This window comes from Hylobates moloch, unplaced genomic scaffold, assembly GCF_009828535.3.
Source record: "Hylobates moloch isolate HMO894 unplaced genomic scaffold, HMol_V3 SCAFFOLD_20, whole genome shotgun sequence".
In the NCBI taxonomy this organism is placed as follows: Eukaryota; Metazoa; Chordata; class Mammalia; order Primates; family Hylobatidae; genus Hylobates; species Hylobates moloch.
In genome coordinates this window covers 35098386-35117585 of record NW_026652295.1, presented here as the reverse complement: position 1 = coordinate 35117585, position 19200 = coordinate 35098386, and the positions used below count along the sequence as shown (strand labels likewise).

The window sequence follows — 19200 nt, the reverse complement described above, 5'->3', positions numbered from 1 at the left end:
GCATTCATAAAGAATTCCTATGAATCAATAAGAAAAAAGACAACACAACTTAAAAAAATACTAATGGACAAAGGATCTGAACAGGAATTCATAATAAAAACCTGGATGGCCAATTAAAATATGAATATGTGCTCAACCCTGCTTGAAATAAAGTAGATGCAAATTCAAACAAGATCCCAGCCATGCTGGCACATCCCTACGGTCCCAGCTACTCAGGAGGCTGAGGCAGGAGAATCCTTTGAGGCCAGGATTTCAAGGCTGCAGTGAGCTATGATCATACCACTGTACTCCAGCTGGGTGACAGAGCAAGACCCCATCTCTTAAAAAGAAAAAAAAGAGATCCCATTTCATATTCATCAGATTGGTAAAAATAAAAAAAAATCTGACAAAGCCAAGTCTTGGTGAGATGTGGAGCACCAGAAGCTAATCCCCACCAGGGTTGGTTTAAATAGGGACTAACTACTTTGGAGGACATGGAAGATACCTCAAGTTTAAATGCTTATCACCCAAGGCTCAGCAATATTCTAGTTTATATCTAGAGAAATGCACAGTGCCCAAGAAGGTATTACAGGAATGTTTATTCAGGTGTTACTTGTCATAGTGAAATACTGGAAGCAATGTAACTGTCCATTACAGAAGAACGGATAAAAACTATTGTGATTAATTTATATAACAGTATAGCATACAGCAGAGAAATGAGTGAACTAGAGCTACGTGAATAAATCTCAAAACGAATGTTAAGACAAACAAGGCCGGTTGCGGTGGCTCACGCCTGTAATCCCAGTACTTTGGGAGGCTGAGGTGGGTGGATCACTTGAGGTCAGGAGTTTGTGACCAGCCTGGCCAATGTGGTGAAACCCTGTCTCTACTAAAAATACAAAAAATTAGCCAGGTGTGGTTCATCTCAAAAAAAAAAAAAAAAAGACAAATGATCTGAGACAAATATGGCAAATTATTACTCTTTTTAATATGGGTAATGGGTCTGTATTGTATTGTCTGTTCCTTTTTTCTGTATGTTTGTAATATTTTATAATACATGTTTTAAAAAACAATACAACTGTAATTTTAAAAATTATATAATATTTAAAGCACCTAGATCAGAGCCTTACACATGGTAAGCCCTCAAATGGTAAGCACATTAGGAGGCTTTGATTGTACTTTCTCCTCTTATTTTGCAGTCCTGGTATGTTAGAGTAGAATACTGGAATGCAGAAAATGTTTCTCTTGGTCAGGTGTGTGGCTCACTCCTGTAATCCCAGCACTTTGGGAGGCTGAGGTGGGAGGATCACTTGAGCCCAGGAGTTAAAGACCAGTCTGGGCAAGATGGCAAAACCCCATCTGTACAAAACAATTAAAAAATTAGCCAGGTGTGGTGGCATGCACCTGTGGTCCTAGCTACCCTGGTGGCTGAAGCGGGAGGATCTCTTGAGCCTAGGAGTTTGAAGTGAGCCATCATCGTGCCACTGCACTCCAGCCTGGGCCACAAAGGGAGACCCCCATTTCTTAGAAAAAGAAAACATTCCTTCAAGAACTATGTACAAAAACAATTAAGTTTGGTAAATAGGTATTTATAAATGTTTAAGTTATAGGATATAACTTTGGCTTTTGATCATATAGCTTCCCTTTATGATTGTGTCAAATCAAAGAATGTGTATCATAGAAAGAGGGATGGTTTGGAGTAAGATACTATAATTCCTGTCTTTTTTTTTTTTTTTTTTTTTTTTTTTTTTTTGAGACAGAGTCTCACTCTGTCGCCAGGCTGGAGTGCAGTGGCACGATCTCGGCTCACTGCAACCTCTGCCTCCCGGGTTCAAGCGATTCTCCTGCCTCAGCCTTCCGAGAAGCTAGGACTACAGGTGCACACCACGACGCCCAGCTAATTTTTGTATTTTTAGTAGAGATGGGTTTTCACCATGTTGGCCAGGATGGTCTCCATCTCTTGACCTTGTGATCTGCCCACCTCAGCCTCTCAAAGTGCTGGGATTATAGGTGTGAGCCACCATTCTCGGCCAGGTATTTAATTTCTAAACTGGGCTCTAACTGGTTCTGGGGTCTTGGGCAAAGCCATTTTGAGCATCAAATTGTATCTGCAAAGTTAAGCTAATGAGGTCCTCCTTGGAAAAATTTCGTCAGGATTAAATGGACTCATGTATATGAAGTTTTTTATATATATATATATATATAAAACTCATTGTAATATATATTAAGTACAGAGCCTAGTAATTAATGGGTGCTCAGTAAATTGTAACACCAGTAATTTTGACAGAGATGCCTTTGCCCTAGTGACTCATAGTTAAGAAGGGTCTCCCGCCTCATTAACTAAGTTTTATTGTTCATTTTGGAAAGTGCTTTGGGAAATCGAGCTTGCCATTAAGCTACTGGGCAGTCCTGCTTATTTAGCTTGGGGGTGGCTTCGGGTGGTACTCACAGCCTTTGGTTTCTAGAACAGAACTCTGGGCACCTCCTGCCTGGCTGGGCCTCCCTGATGTGTGGTCCGTGTTTCAGGCCTTCTCCACAGTAGGCACTCCTGACTACATTGCTCCTGAGGTGTTCATGCAGACCGGGTACAACAAGCTCTGTGATTGGTGGTCGCTTGGGGTGATCATGTATGAGATGCTCATCGGTAAGTCGGTTTCAGACTTTTACGCTGATACCAGCCTGTAAGTCGGTTTCAGAGGACTTTTCTGTGCGTCCGTGACAGACTTTTATGTTGATGGACTTTTCTGTGCGTCCGTGACAGACTTTTATGTTGATACCAGCCTGTTTCAATTGGCAGTGATCTAAGTGACTTCCCCACTGGTCTTTCAAAGTGAATTGTTTTAGACAGATGACACCTCTTTCAGTAAGACGTATCCCACTCCATTCTTGGGCTTACTGGCATCTTGCAGTTGCTTTGCTGATCATTTTTTATGTTTTTCTTTCTCTTACACCTTCATCTTCTCCATTTAGAAGCTCTTTTAGTCACTAGCATTTATTAAATATCCGTTGTATGCAGAGCATTTTAACTGGGCATCGCTTCACTTTTCTAATTTGCCGCCCCCTTCCTCTGTCAAAGCCTTCAAATCATGGGACCCTCTGGCCTCTCTCCCTCTTATTGTATTGGTGTGTCTCTGTATTTATTTGGTTATTTGGTACTTTACCCATATAAGGGTATTTCTGGAATGATATTGTTTCATCCTTTCATTTCTTCTTTGGGCATAGTGATTCCCACACCTGCAACTCTATTTCTGTCCTCCTTTCTTTTCCCAGCTCTACCTGTTAGCTGACTTCCTAGTGGTACCAGAGGCATGATTTCACTTCGGGTCTGGGAGTTTGGGGGAGAATGAAAAATAGGTTTAGATATTTTCTGGGATAAGTGGAAATCCTGTCTATGTCATGGAGGGATGGCCATACAGAGTAATCCAGTAGTCATTAAAGACATACGGAATCAGGCCGGGCACAGTGGCTTATGCCTGTTATCCCAGCACTTTGGGAGGTCGAGGCGGTAGGATCGCTTAAACCCAGGAGTTTAAAACAAGCCTGATCAACATAGCAAGACTCTGTCTTTACAAAAGAAAAATAAAAAATCAGCTGGATGTGGTGGTGCTCTTCTGCAGTCCCACCTACTGGGAAGGCTGAGGCAGGAAGATCACTTGAGCCCAGGAATTCAAGGCTGCAGTGAACCATGATTGCGCCACTGCACTCCAGCCTAGGTAACAGAGTGAGACCCCGTCTCAAAAAAAAAAAAAAAAGACATATAGAATTTTATTAAGGAGAGTAATCTCGGTCAGATGCAAAGTTCTGGAGTGTAAAAGCTCCGAAGTTCCTTTTTTATTACAGGCTACCCACCTTTCTGTTCTGAGACCCCTCAAGAGACATATAAGAAGGTGATGAACTGGAAAGAAACTCTGACTTTTCCTCCAGAAGTTCCCATCTCTGAGAAAGCCAAGGATCTAATTTTGAGGTATTAGAGAACATTCCTCCACCCTCTTTCTCAGCTTTTTAATATGAATGATTCCATTTTTTAAAAAAACTTTAGTTATCTCCTGAATCTGCTTTCTGTTTCCTCCTGTTCCTCTCTTTAAACAAATAAAAATGCTGTGCATGGTGGCTCATGCCTATAATCCCAGCACTTTGGGAGGCTGAGGCAGGGGGATCACTTGAGCCCAGGAGTTTGAGACCAGCCTGGACAACACAGCAAAACCCCACCTCTAAAAAAAAATGATTGGCTGGGCGTGGTGGAACCTGTGGTCCCAGCCACTTGGGAGGCTGAGATGGGAGGATCCCTTGAGCCCAGGAAGTTGAGGCTGCAGTGAGCCATGATTGTGCTACTGCACTTCAGCCTGGGTGACAGAGTGAGACGCTGTCTCAAAAAAAAAAAAAAAAAAAAAAGTTTTTCTGAAGAGACTGCTTGAGATGTGCTGAAAGGCCTTTGTCTTTTCCAGATTCTGCTGTGAATGGGAACATAGAATTGGAGCTCCTGGAGTTGAGGAAATAAAAAGTAACTCTTTTTTTGAAGGCGTTGACTGGGAACATATCAGGTATATCCATATAAACACTTTCAGAATTATTTCAGAAAGTCTCTAGTTTACTTAATAATAATTTGGAAGGACCATCATTGGCAAGCCAAGTAAGGGAAGAGAGCTTCTTAGAGATTCAGGGTCTTTTCCTGATTTTCATTCATGGTGAAGATTGGGTGTTAGGTTTTTTGTCAGCCATGTGTCATGGAATATATTGAATCTAGCAGTTATTTACAAAGTGAAGTGAACTTTGTTTTTTGAGGTGGAGGGAGCATCTAGGAAGTGTATTACCCTTTACCTAGAACTCAGCAACGTCTTAGGGCCCACCAGCGGGACTGTTCCTGCCCACAGGGTGGAAGGTATCACTGGAACATAGAGAAGGGAGAAAGGAGTGGAGGAAAGATTGGAGGGGTGGAAGTGGAGAGAGAAAGGGAGAGTGAAAATTGTTATGATGGGGGTAGTAGACTACGGCCAACAGCCGTGAGAGCCTAGACCACCTGCTGTAGTCCAGACCTTCTCATTCAGCATTCATTGGTTATTAAATAGAAGGTGAAGTTTTCATTTATTTTATAATTGTTTTCTGATTAGCTGCTTGTGATTTTTTACCTTTGCCACTTTTTTAGCCATCCTACTTGTTGGCACCTCCAGTGGAAGAAGGGCAGAGCCCTACACAAGGGGACATTTAGAGGTTCAGTTTCCCTTTTTAGTAGACAGGCCAGGCCATGGGGGGAGTTGCACTAACTTCAGGTTTTAGTTATTCTTATCTTTCTTTCTAGCTATGAATGATTGAGTTATTTTTTTTTAAATCATAATTTACTTTGGGTACAGTCAGTTGGCTTGGTTGGTCAGTGTTTATAAGTTTTTCAGAGAAAATAAATGCCGCCTGCCAGTGAAGAGTCTTCTCATGTCAGACCAGGGGTCTTTTTTGGATAAAGACTTGATTGGTATGATCCATTTGATTAGTAACTTAGTAATTTTTGGCATGTGTATTCTTGGCAGAGAGAGACCTGCTGCAATATCTATTGAAATCAAAAGCATTGATGATACCTCAAACTTCGATGAGTTTCCAGAATCTGATATTCTTAAGCCAACAGGTAACACCACCAGCATTGTCTCCTGCTGCCTTATAAGCACATTATTTACCCCCAATTTTGGGATGATGTTTACAAATCAGGGTAGGGAACATGGAGAAGAACTTCGTTTCTTCAGGTTCTTTGTAAGTACTTTTCCAGTTCTAATGCTGGGTAGTGGTGAAACCTTGGTGAATGGAAAATGAGTATCAGCTCCCATGTTTAGACTGCTCAACTGGGTGAGTAGTCACAAAAATCTGTTCTTTTGTTATTTACTAAGTGTTAGGTAATCTGAAATGACAGGAATGGGAAAATAAAACATTAAAATTTTGTGAAGAAATATGAGATTTAAAGAACGTGAGCAAGAAAATGTAGAAAATTCATAGAGTGAGGCCAGGCGCTGTGCCTCACGCCTAAAATCCCAGCACTTTGGGAGGCCGAGGTGGGCAGATCACAAGGTTAAGAGATCGAAACCGTCCTGGCCAACATGGTGAAACCCCATCTCTACTAAAAATACAAAAATTAGCTGGGTGTGGTGGCACGCACCTGTATTCCTAGCTACTGGGGAGTCTGAGGCAGAAGGATTGCTTGAACCCGGGAGGCAAGGTTGCAGTGAGCTGAGATGATGCCACTGCACTCCAGCCTGGCGACAGAGCAAGACTCTGTCTCAAAAAAAAAAAAAAAAAAATTCATAAGAGTGAAAAATAAGCTTTCCCAAATAGAAACTGGTGTGTTCTTCAGAGTCCCGTCTTCAGCACCGTGAGTAGTCCATTGGAGGTAAGGCAGTGAATCAACTCTCACACCTATTTCTTTCCCAGTGGCCACAAGTAATCACCCTGAGACTGACTACAAGAACAAAGACTGGGTCTTCATCAATTACACATACAAGCGCTTTGAGGGCCTGACTGCAAGGGGGGCAATACCTTCCTACATGAAAGCAGCAAAATAGTACTCTTGCCACGGAATCCTACGTGGAGCAGAGTTCTTTGTATAACATCATGCTTTTCCTCTCACACTCTTGAAGAGCTTCCAAGAAGTTGATGGAACCCACCAATATGTCATAGTAAAGTCTCCTGAAATGTGATAGTAAGAGGATTTTCTTCCATAATGCATCGGAAAAACTGTAAACAAAGACAACCATTTCTATACATCGGCCATAAACAGCTATCCTGCTTTGGAACAGAAGCATCATGAGCCAATTTGATAGGTGTTTTAAAAATAACTTCAGTTTTCCTAAGTTCATCAGAATGAAGGGGAAAAACAGCCATCATCCATTATTGAGATTGTCATGTATAGTCATCGAATATCAGCCCATTCCTGTGATTTTGTGACACGCTCTCTGCCAAGCCCACCAAGTATTTCCTTTATAGCTAAAAGTTCCATAGTACTAAGGAAATAAAGCAATAAAGACAGTCTCAGCAGCCAGGATTCTGGCTGAAGGAAATGATCCGCCACCCTGAGGGTGGTGATGGTAGTTTCTACCCATACCTCAGCCTCAGGCGAGTGGCTTATAGCCTCCATTCATGGTGCACTTTATTTATGGTACTAAGATAAAGACTGTCAATCCATTGATTTATCTCCTCCCTGTCCCCTATCTAAAATACCTATGCTGCTTTTCTGAGTGTTGATGGGGGTTACCAGCTTGATCCATTGTTGCTCTTAGAAGGCCCAGAAAGTCTCTGGGCATTGCCAAGGAATCCCGGATTATGTGGATCCTTCTTCACGGTGGATCCTTTCTCTTCACGGCTGTACCAGAAAATCCCTAAGACAGATGTTGCTGTGGACCAGCAATACCTGCAAGTGCTGCCAACGGGAACTCAATTTATTCCTGGGAACCTAACGAGGAGAGCCCAGGCCTAGGCTGGAGGCCTGGAACCCTCTTGGCTAAGGTGCTGTTCCTGTTCCCGCAAGGTCTCCAGAACCCCTTTGGAAATGGTGAAGGAACCAGCCCAACAGAAGTACAGAGCCAGCTGCCAGCTGACAAGTCCGTGTAAAGTTCACTCCTCAGTCGTGGGCGCAACCATGTTTTGTCTTCTCTCTTGGTATTTCTTCTCTCCCAACTTTAAGTAGCCATTTTGCCTTGGAATTATGATTACAATTTTTTCCTTTGCAGATGCCTTCCTGGGGGATACTCCTCCCCACCCTAAAGGGTCGCCTGCAACTTAGGCGGATTGGGTCTCTCTGCTGTGGCGTTCTCTCGAGAGACCCTCTGAATTTTAGCACAAAGTGCCTTCTGTTTCACAGCTGCCACCACCTTTAGAGGAATTTTGTCAGAAAAATGTGGAGGCTCCATATTAATGCATTATTTTTAAAAAAGTTTTGATAACTCTTAAAGCATCATTTGCACCTATGTGGGAACTTTGCCTGTTGCAGAGTATTGTGGCTGAGCTGCAGCTGGGAGCCTGCTTTCTGCCAGTCTTGAGGTTGTGAAGATCAGCTTTGAAAGGAAAGTATGTCCTAGCTTAGCCATTCAGAAGACAAAAATGGAATATCAGAGTTACAGTTGTCAGTGAAACTGCTTTGGGTTTTAACCTCTTAGAGGTAGAGGAAGAAAAAAGGTTAGGGAAGTCTCAACTCTGGATGAATGTGATTTGTTTGCCTCTCAGTCTTTCATTCATAGCCTGCTAGTGAAAGGGAAGTAAATGAGATTCTTTTGTGTGACTTTGTAGTCTCTTTGTATTACCAAATAGTTGGAGTGTTGACTCCTGTGTGTTTTGCAAGAATGTGTGGTAAGCCTGGGTAAAGAGAAGGAACTGCAGTGTCGGGAGAGTCTGTGTTGGGGAGTGGCAGGGGATGATTTGTTTCAGGGGAAAATGCCCACATTTTAACTTTTAAACTTCTGAATAAACTGTGTAAAAACGGTAGTGCAGATATGTGGTGTGATTTATTAAACTGATAAGAACAGATACTGCATTTGATCTTAGCAAAAAGGCCAAGAAGGGATTGTGATGTGATTTAAAGCAAATAGTGGCATATAACTTAGAGGCAGAGTGCTGATGGCTGCTTTTAACCCCTTTGTCCACACACCATTACAACGCCTAATTTCGAGTGTTAATTTCAAAACTGTATCACCATCTTCATGCAAAGTGCTTTTCCATCTCAGGAAAGCTGGGACTGACTTTTGTTCTTAGGGAGCTAGTCTCCTGAATCACTGTCCATATGAAGAGACTTCTCTTGCCCCGACTGCATGTGCTTCTTCCACCCACCTCACTGTTGCAGGGCAGTGGGCCCTCCCCTCACAGTAAGGCCAAGGGCACATCCTGACAAAAGTGCTGTCATCTGTACCGCCTTTTACAGCCCAGCCCCGTTTTTTCCCAGCCTGCAGTCAACGAGGAATCTCATGAGCTCATAAGATGGAATTGTTGGCTGGGTGCGGTGTCTCACACCTGTAATCCTAGGACTTTGGGAGGCCGAGGCAGTGGGATCACAAGGTCAGGAAAGATTGAGACCATCCTGGCTAACACAGTGAAACCCCATCTCTACTAAAAATACAAAAATTAGCTGGGCATGGTGGCACGAGCCTGTAGTCTCAGCTACTCAGCAGGCTGAGGCAGGAGAATCGCTTGAACCTGGGAGGCGGAGGTTGCAGTGAGCTGAGATCGTGTCATTGCACTCCAGCCTGGGTGATAGAGCGAGACTCCGTCTCAAAAAAAAAAAAAAAAAAAAAAGGAATTGTTCAGCCCTGTGTCCATCAGAGCAGGGTTCTGTCTCTGAGATGTTGTATACTGGAGGAGTCCCATATGCCCCACTTGTTAGCCCCTTCGTGGGTAGGGAAAAGCTTCTCAAGGAGTCAAGAAGGGAGGGGCAAAGACCAGCTAGAGTAGAAACTGCAGGCAGAGGAAAGCTAAATGCAGCCAGAATGGGTAATGTCTTTCTAAGGCTTATGAATCCTAAGAAACATGTTGAGCAACACTGGCTCAGTGTTGATCCTGTTCACAGAAATTCTGTTTCCTACTCTCATTGGGGGAGTTAGAAAATTGCATACTAAAATGAAACCAAAATCATATCATTTGATCTCTTCCAGTCCAGGAATGCATCACAATTTTCTTTAGTACCTGTTTCTTTTTAGTTGGCTTGGTTGATTGGCATTTATTTAGTACTCCTCTCCCCTGCATCTAAATTACGCAGGCTGCTTTTCTGACTGTTGATGGGTGGATATCAGCTTGATCCATTGTTGCTTTTAGAATTACTTTCAAAGGGCTGGGCATGATGGCTCATGCTTTAATCCCAGCACTTTGGGAGGCTGAAGTGAGTGGATCACTTGAGCCCAGTTAGTTCAAGACCAACCTGGGCAACATGGCGAAACCCTGCCTCTACCAAAAATACAAAAAATTAGCATGGTGGCACGTGTCTGTGGTCCCAGATGCTCAGGAGTCTGAGGTGGGAGAATCACTTGAGCCTGCGAGGTGGAGGTGGCAATGAGCCAAGACTGTGCCACTGCACTCCAGCCTGGGTGACAGAGTGAGACTCTGTCTCAAAAAAAAAAAAAAAAAAGTCAAAAGTAGGATTCACATGAGTTCCTTCAGGATTAATATTCAGGTTCTGCAAAACAGATTGCCAATTTGAAAACTCATCTGTATGGCCTAGTAAGAGTCCACCTCTGCCATCAGTTGGTCATGCTCTTTGTCAGAATTATTTCCTTGGAACTTTTTTAGATCGCCTTGTCCTGGTTCTCCTGGGCTTCTGTGTAACCCAAGTGGTGTTTTTAATTGAATTCAGAAGGATTAAGTGAATGATATTTTCATTTCCTACAGAGCATACTTCTCTGGAATGATCCATCAAAGCCAACACTGACAAAAACGGCCTTCGTGATACTTTTTCATGCACATTTCCAGAGAAAAAACACCTTGCCCAAGCAACATTCAAGCTCAGTTTGATGAGGCAACAGACTGGTGAGGCAACAGGGAGCTCACCGTGGTTCTGAATTGCAGATCAGTTTGAGAGAATTCCCACCAAGTGGCTTAATGGAATGTAGCATCACCTTATTTACATTAGTGTTGATGTGACGATGACAAGCCAACCCAGAGTTGTGAGTAGCTTAGTGAAGCATCCCAGATATGTTTTTATTTAGGCAGCAGTGATTGGGCAGGAGGGAAAAAAGTGAGCAGTCCAGGGTTTTATAGGCTGGTCAGTATGCTCCTGTGTTGCGGTGGAGGCATGGATCTGTGAATAGATAATTACTTTTGTGAAGAGCATAAGGAACACTGCAGTCACTTTTACTTTGTTTCTCACTTCCCCACTTTAATCCATGCTGGTCTGGTTTCTGCCCTATGTGTGAAATGTTAGTATTAATTTTATCTCCTGTGTAAAACATGCTCGTATTTGTTATCACTCCTCTAGTCACTGGTGTTCTGCCATATCCATTGGGTTCCCCCTTCAGTCCTCATCTTAATCTGCTGCATTCACACTGTTAACTTTTAAAACAAACTCACTCTCCTCCCATCTCCCTGACTTCCTTCTTACTAGTTCCACACTTAAATGTTGGTGCTGGTGCCTTTGCCCTCTTTAGTCATGTGATCTCTTGGTGATCTCCATACTGTGGCTTCACCTCCCACCCTGGTAGTGAAGTCTTCAAAGACCCACCTACTTTTTTTTCTAAGACAGAGTCTTGCTGTGTCACCCAGGCTGGAATGCAGTGGCACAATCTCGGCTCACTGCAGCCTCTGCCTCACAGGTTCAAGTGATTCTTTTGCCTCAGCCTCCCCAGTACCTGGGACTACAGGCGTGTGCCACCACGCCTGGCTAATTTTTGTATTTCTAGTAGAGATAAGGTTTTGCCACATCTTGGCCAGGCTGGTCTCGAACTCCTGACCTCAAGTGATCCACCCGTTCGGCCTCCCAAAGTACTGGGATTACAGGCGTGAGCCAATGCGCCTGGCTCAACATCTTTATTTCTAATTTTACTTTCTGCTAAAAAAACAGACACACAAATTATAATGTTTTATTATAGAAAAAGCATCCCAAATACAGGATTTCGTAAACACTGGTAGGTGAACAAGTGCAATTTTAAAAGTAAATACAAAGTAAAGAGGCAAAACCTACAAGCATTTTGCCTTCAGAAGAAAATGTAATGTTCTCGCCGGGCGCGGTGGCTCACGCCTGTAATCCCAGCACTTTGGGAGGCCGAGGCGGGCGGATCACAAGGTCAAGAGATTGAGACCATCCTGGCTAACACAGTGAAACCCCGTCTCTACTAAAAAATAAAAAAATACAAAAAATTAGCCGGGCGAGATGGCGGGCGCCTGTAGTCCCAGCTACTCGGGAGGCTGAGGCAGGAGAATGGCGTGAACCCCGGGGGGCGGAGACTGCAGTGAGCCGAGATCGCGCCACTGCACTCCAGCCGGGGCGACAGCGAGACTCTGTCTCCAAAAAAAAAAAAAAGAAAAAAGAAAATGTAATGTTCTCCTGCACTAGTGATGCCACACAGAACACAAATGTGGCTCCATCTCCCATGAAAGCATCATATTTGCTTTCTGAGCTCAGTATTCCCATTTCAATAACTGCAAAGTGATGGCAAGAAGTGGCATTGAATACATTACTACAAACCCTTGTCTTAAAATATTGAGACAGGGTCTTGCTCTGTCATCCAGGCTGGAGTGCAGTAGCGTCATCATGGCTCACTGCAGCCTCATCCTCCTGGGCTCAAGCAATCATCCTGCCTCAGCCTCTTGAGTGGCTGGGACTACAGGTATGCACTACCATGTCCATGCTTGGCTATTTTTTTATTTTTTTGCATTGCCCAAGCCAGTCTCAAACTCTTGACCTCAAGTGATCCTCCCACCTTGGTCTCCCAAAGAAGTGCTGGGATTACCGGCATGAGCCACTGCACCCAGCCAAAACCTTTGATTTTTTTTTTTTCTTTTTTGAGATGGAGTCTTGCTCTGTTGCCCAGGCTGGAGTGCAGTGGCAGGATCTTGGCTCACTGCAACCTCTACCTCCCGGGTTCAAGCAATTCTCTTGCCTCAGCCTCCCAAGTAGCTGGGACTACAGGCACTCACCACCACACCAGGCTAATTTTTTTGTATTTTTAGTAGAGACGGGGTTTCACCGTGTTAGCCAGGCTGGTCTTGAACTCCTGACCTTAGGTGATTTGCCGGCCTCGGCCTCCCAAAGTGCTGGGATTACAGGCGTGAGCCACCACACCTGGCCAAAAACCCTTGCTTTTTAACTTTGATTGACACTTGACTTAAAAAAAATCCTCCACATCCCACTTTATGACAGTTTACATTAAAGCCTGTGGTCTGAATATTTGTTTTACTTAGAGGGGGACCCTTTGGGACACTTATCTGCAAACACATCTAACCTTCCTGGGCTTATTCCACAGTATTTTCATAGACCTGTATACATTAGACATCATACTGTTCTCTTGAGATTTAAAGTAGTACTGGGTACTGCATATTGTGCAGTAAGTCTGGCTTGCTTTCTTAACCTTTTTGCTGCCATTCTTCCAAATATTTTTCCAGGGCTTAGGGGAAACCGTTAAATGCATTAAATGATCTGAGTTATTTTAACACTGTCGTCTTGCCCTCCCTCCAACTCCTCAGTGGCAAACGTTTCCTCATCAAAACAGCATGATATGATGCAGATGCAAACTCAAGATACTAAACTTCAGATTTGGGTTAATCTTGGCTTGCCAGTTACTCTGGCTAAAATATCAACAGCCTGGCTTGCTTATTTAGGCACTTAGAAGAAAACACCAAACCCAAGTTCCACCTTTTTAAAATTACAAATGCCGCTTACCCATCTGGCCAGTAACCAACTCTGAAGGGGGTGACCTCAACCCAGCCCTTGTTTCTGTGAGGTCCTGCTTTTGTAGAATGGCCTGCCCTGGGACTGGAGCAGGCTTGGGTGAGCTCCAGGTCTGGAGGGTGGCGGGAGGGGCATAGAAAGAAACCTTCCTCTCTACCAGAAGGAACCTGTGATCCCAGCTTTTCCTTCAGTCACCACCACCTCATGACACTAGAAAGCCTACTGTCACAGATTTCCAGCTTACTCAAACACCACAGGTTGGGGTCAAATGCATGTTAACCTAATTTGGGGGAAAAAAGACCTCAATCTTGAAAGCCTTGGCAAAGTAAAGGGCTACACAGGACAGTGTCAAGTATATGCCATACTTCATACCTGGCATTTTCCCTAAGCAAGAACTAATTAGTTTTCATTTTTAAGTGTTGGCTGTGGCATGGTTTACACTTAAATGTTAACAATACATAAGCTGTGTAACAGAAGTTATACATACTTATCATGGAATATACAAACACTAATTCAAATTTCCTTTGTAATGGCATGGAAGTCTACTGAGAAGCAGAAAAGAAGCACCATTTAACAATTATCTGGGCTAGTCAACTGGTAGTGGGTATAAATGTACTGGTAAGGTCAAGGCCAAACCTGACCTCAAATATGAGCCAATTAGTTTCATAGAAATAAAATTACCTTCTAGCTACAAATAATCCTAACCCTTAATCCAGGCAATTGGCCTTGCAAATGGATGCCAATAGTCATCAGGTAGGGGATAGCTCAATTTAACCACTTACTACATTCTAGTGAAGAACAGAGCATTAATTTCCACAGTGATGCTAGTCACATGCAGAGAACGTAAGAACACTTTTTCAGCCCTGGAAAGAGCTTTCAACATCTACCTTTGGATGATTATGACTAGGACAGTCATTAAATGGAATCGAGTAGCCTCTCCTACACAGGATGAGCATCCCAAATCCAAAAATCCGAAATCTGAAGTGCTCCAAAGTCCACTTTTTTGAGTGCAGACATGATGTTCAGAAGCCTTTCAGATTTGGGGTGCTCAACTGTTAAGTATTCCAAAATCTGAAAAAATCTGAAACCTGAAACCTTTCTGGTCCCTAGCATTTTGGATAAGAGATACTCAACCTGTATTCCAGTTAGCTTCTACTACAAACTGGGAGATAATCCCAAAATACTTATATCTGGCTCTGGACTCTTAAGTTTAGCCATACTATTAATAGCCATGGAGAAGAGGAGGGAAGGTGGTTCAGCACTGTGGGGGCTGAGGAGGGTGATCTGGGTGATCATGCACTGATAACAGAGCTGATAGATCAAATAAAATGACTGGGCTTAATTTCCATTCAGCTCACCCTTCCTTTGGGGATGACATTGGTATAATATTCCTACCCAATGTGTGAGCAGCTATTAGGCTATTTCAAGAACCGAAATACACTGATATCCAAAAATCCCATGGTATGAAAACATGCAGAGAAAAATCCTGCACTAGGACAGGGACTGTGCAGATGCTGCTTCCCACCCAGCTTCACTCCATATACCCCATGCTGGCACTCTTACAAGTCTTTCTGTTGAGAAACTGAGCAATCGTAAGCAATTTCTGTCCTCATCTTGAAAGCCTTTAAGCCATATCTAAGGTCTCCTAGACATATCCACAGCAATGTGCTCCTCCAGAGTGTTAAGACCTATGGTTTCACACCAGATTCCAAGCCAGGATAACCCAATTGGCCTGATTTGGAGAGGTTCTTCTGCTTGCGTTGTGAGTTTCATTCCAAATGAATCATCCATTTGTTTAGGCTCCACAACTTTGAAGCTAAAAAGGTCTCATCAACATTGTTATTCCATTATCTTTCCTGCCAAGGAATCTGTGTGGTTTTGAATTGTTCACTGCATTAATGAGACACAAATCTGAATTTAAGCTCTTAAGAATTTCCTTTTGGACACTCTGAATGAGACCCTAGTTCTTTCCAGATGCAATTTGGGTGCAGAGGCCACCAAGAATGGCATCTTCATTAACCTCTAATGAGCATCTGATTGGTGCCTGCTTTTAGAAGTTAGAGATTGTCACCTTTTAAGTTTGGTCCCTTTGCTACTAAGCAGTTTGCCTGGTATAAAACAAGACAAAAACAAAACCCAAGAACAGAGTATAAAGGATAAGGACTGCTTTGCTAAACACAAGGCGACAGGAGTCTTGACTTCCTTTCCTGCTTTTGCAGTTACACAAAGACTCAGTGAACAGCACCATACCCAAATTTTTCAAGTTACCAGGGCTGCTGCAAAGATGGTAGCTAATTACCAGTGAGTACTTCTTCATCCCCTGCCAGAGGCACAGACTTACTGAAAAGGACATATGTTAATTATGGCAGAAAGGAAAAGGATGGGAGAAGCATGTCTCCTGCTCAAGGTGAGACAAATCATGAGGGATGGCTGGCTGCAGGCATCCCAGGTGAGATGGGCTCCAACAAGGGGTAGACCCACAGCTGGCCCTAATCCTGAAAGTCATTGGAAGCCATCTGAGAAAGTGGGGCATTTAGCCGGTCAAGTTCATCCACTTGGGGTGGGTGATGCATTAATATCTCCTGGTCCTCCAAGACATCATCTCCAGCAGCTACCAGATTCGTGAGGGATTTGCTTCGAACACACTGGAAATCCACATGGCGACTCTTCCCTTCTTCCTTTTCCCATGACATCTGGATGAAGGGGCGTTGTACGTAATTATAGATGACTTCAGACCGGCCGCCAGGCCTTCTCTTAATTTTTTCTTTACAGGTAGGGTAACCTGCAACAGAAAAAGGCCATTCTCATGACTAACAAATTGTGCTCACTCTGGTGTCCGTACTTTCTCCTTCCTAACCACATCAGTTTTCTCCCAAAATCACAGCATGGAAAATATGTGGGAAGTGACCAGTCCCTGTCCCATGCTCTCCCAGCCCCAGTCACCTACATGTTCACTTCCTTCCTGGTCAGATTAGTAGGTCTTGTCCCTAGAAGGGACTAATCTGAGAAGTAACAAGAATTCTATCCCTTCTAATGGAAAGAGGAGAGAAGCCTCTTACTAGTTCAGGAACCTGTTGTTGCTGGCAACAATACCATAGAAGAAAAGTCCTGCCAAGGCATGGCTACCCTAGTCCTCTTAATTCTGTTGCTTAGAGGGCATACTGTGTGAGAAATAGTTAAGGAAATGTGGAATGTGTAGCCTAAAGAAAAAACAGAGATGCTGCCTAAAATATGTGAAAGGCTGTCACATGGAAATGGGAAAAATAGTCAAAGTAGCTTCAGAGGCTATTAACTAGAAGGCAGGCAGGAGATGGAGGCCGTTATCTATTAAATATGTATGGCAGAATGTTCTAAAGGTAAAATAGTTTGATGGGTTGTTCTGAGAAATCCACCTAACAGACAAGGGAAAGACCGAGTAGGAGGAGATTTAATAGATAATCTCAAAAATGTCTTCCGAGGCTGGGCACTGTCACTCACACCTGTAATCCTAGCACTTTGGGAGGCCAAGGCGGGAGGATCACTTGAGTCCAGGAGTTCAAAACCAGCCTAGGCCAGAGGGAGACCTCATCTCTTAGAAAAAAAGGTTAAAAAAAAAACAGTGAAGCACAGTGGTGCATGCCTGTGGTCTCTGCTACTCGGAAGGCTGAGGCAAGAGGACCACTTGAGCCCAGGAAGGTAAGGCTGCAGTGAGCCATGATTGTGTCACTGTACTCCAGTGTAAGCAGAAGAGTGAGACCCTGTCTCTTAAAAAAAAAAAAAAAAAAGTCCTCCAACTTTAAATTCAACTTAAGTCAGACACAATGAAGCTTTGACGGGTTCTGTGGGCAGAAATGAGGCAACAAGAGTAGCAAAGCACAAGAGTCAAACAAAGATCCACAGAGGGGGCTGGGCGCAGTGGCTCACACCTGTAATCCCAGCACTTTGGGAGGCCGAGGCGGCGGATCATGAGGTCAGGAGATTGAGACCATCCTGGCTAACACAGTGAAACACCGTCTCTACTAAAAATACAAAAAATTAGCTGGGCGTGGTGGCGGGCAGGCAGGCAGTAGCTGTAGTCTCAGCTACTCGAGAGGCTGAGGCAGAAGAATGGCATGAACCCAGGAGGCAGAGCTTGCAGTGAGCCGAGATCGTGCCACTGCACTCCAGCTGGGCGACAGAGTGAGACTCCGGCTCAAAAAAAAAAAAGATCCGCGTAGGAGACACCAAATGACTATAGCACTGCCCAGGAATCAGTCTCTTGAGAGCCTTCCATGGGGACCACAGGTTGGGAGCCACTGCTCAAGATCATTCAAAGTAGTTCTGTTAATATATTCAGACAGTCCTCAAAAGTATGGAATAATCTTTTTTTTTTTTTTTTGAGACAAAGTTTAACTCTTATTGCCTAGGCTGGAGTGCAGTGGCACAATCTCAGCTCACTGTGACCTTCGCCTCTCGGGTTCAAGTGATTCTCCTGCCTCAGCCTCCCGAGTAGCTGAGATTACAGGCATATGCCACCATACAAAAATACAAATTCTGTATTTTTAGTAGAGATGGGTTTTCTCCATGTTGGTCAGGCTGCTCTCAAACTCCTGACCTCAAGTGATCCGCCTACCTTGGCATCCCAAAGTGCTGGGATCATAGGCACAACAAACCATGCCCGGCCGGAATAATCTTAAATTTTGAGTTCCCAAGCTATTTTTTCAGAAGGACCCTTCCAGATGCCAGAAACATCTTCACCAAGACTGGTGGCAGAACGACGCTCTCATCTGGTGAGCCCACAAGCCCTGCTGTATCTCCCTACCACTGTCCTTTGCCCTCACTGCTCTTTATCCTGAAGTAGTAAACTCGAACTTGTTTCTGTGGCTGCTCTGAACCATTTTCAACTGGAGATAAAATGAAAAGAAAAATGAGGACAAAAACAGGAACCTTCAAACTTAACAATGTGGTTTTCATGTATGCCCATTTTCTAGACCCTCTGGAGGCTAAATTTTGAGGGTGTAAGCTATGGCAATAGACCTGACCTGAATGTTGACTGGGATTTTTTTTTTTTTTACCTTCAATTCCGATGCGAATGTTTTTCAGGCCTCGTTCCTTTAACACTGTTTTTGCAACATCCCTATTCTCAATATATTTGAAGAATCTGTAGAGCTTGGAGCTATAAAGAACTGAAAAAGAAAAAATATGGGGTTAGCCATGGAGTAAAGACCTAAGAGGAAAGAGATAAGCTAACAGAATCAAACTAATCAAAGAGATACTTGACTGCTAATCCCAAATAATCCAGATGGATCAAAGATTAAATGTTAAATAATACACAAACCATAAGAGAAATTTTTATAGTCTCAGGGTGCGGACTTTCTGGGTACAACATTAAACCTAGAAGCCATAAAAGAAAAACCGATGATTTTAGAAATGCAACATCTCTGCAAAGCCTAAACCATTTACCAAAGCTAAAAAGACAACTGAATGAGAAAATATTTGCAACTCATAAAAGGCTAATTTCCTTAATTAGAAAGAGCTGCCACAAATAGAGCTTTCACAAATCACTAAGTAAAAAACTAACAATCTGATTTTGTAATGGGCAAAAGGCACAAACACTATTAACAAAAAAGGAAATTACAATGGCTCTTGAAAACTAAAAAGGTTTTGGCTGGGTGTGGTCAGCCAGGCCACACCTGTAATCCCAGCACTTTGGGAGGCCGAGGCAGGCACATCAGTTGAGGTCAGGAGTTGGAGACCAGCCTGGCTAACATGGGGAAACCCCGTCTCTACTAAAAATACAAAAATTAGGCATAGTGGTGGGTGCCTGTAATCCCAGCTACTCGGGAGGCTGAGGCAGGAGAAGCACTGGAACCCTGGAGGCAGAAGTTGCAGTGAGCCAAGATCACGCCATTGCACTCCAGCCT

General features: G+C 43.5%; 2 protein-coding genes and 1 pseudogene across 8 annotated transcripts in view; 1 reads left to right on the top strand and 2 right to left on the bottom strand.

Moving 5' to 3' along the window:
• Window positions 1–15667, top strand: part of STK38 (serine/threonine kinase 38) — a 106831-nt gene extending 91164 nt beyond the window's left edge. For 5 of the 6 annotated variants that reach the window (XM_058432688.1, XM_058432687.1, XM_032141543.2 and 2 more), the window contains 5 exons: window positions 2506–2623; window positions 3820–3943; window positions 4425–4520; window positions 5499–5593; window positions 6388–8115. In XM_058432688.1, the coding sequence (XP_058288671.1) occupies window positions 2506–2623; window positions 3820–3943; window positions 4425–4520; window positions 5499–5593; window positions 6388–6518 (564 nt within the window). In that variant the 3' untranslated portion in view covers window positions 6519–8115. Of the gene's footprint in view, window positions 1–2505; window positions 2624–3819; window positions 3944–4424; window positions 4521–5498; window positions 5594–6387; window positions 8116–10323; window positions 10462–15537 lie in introns of those variants that run through there. The other variant, XR_009211413.1, reaches the window with a different exon arrangement.
• On the bottom strand, window positions 8358–8513 carry LOC116460562 (U2 spliceosomal RNA; annotated as a pseudogene).
• Window positions 15668–15807: 140 nt separating the features above from the next.
• KCTD20 (potassium channel tetramerization domain containing 20) overlaps window positions 15808–19200 on the bottom strand; it is a 34109-nt gene continuing 30716 nt past the window's right edge. For both annotated transcript variants that reach the window (XM_032141547.2, XM_058432689.1), the window contains 2 exons: window positions 18352–18462; window positions 15808–16100 (listed from right to left, as the gene is read on the bottom strand). In XM_032141547.2, the coding sequence (XP_031997438.1) occupies window positions 15808–16100; window positions 18352–18462 (404 nt within the window). The remainder of the gene's footprint in view (window positions 16101–18351; window positions 18463–19200) is intronic.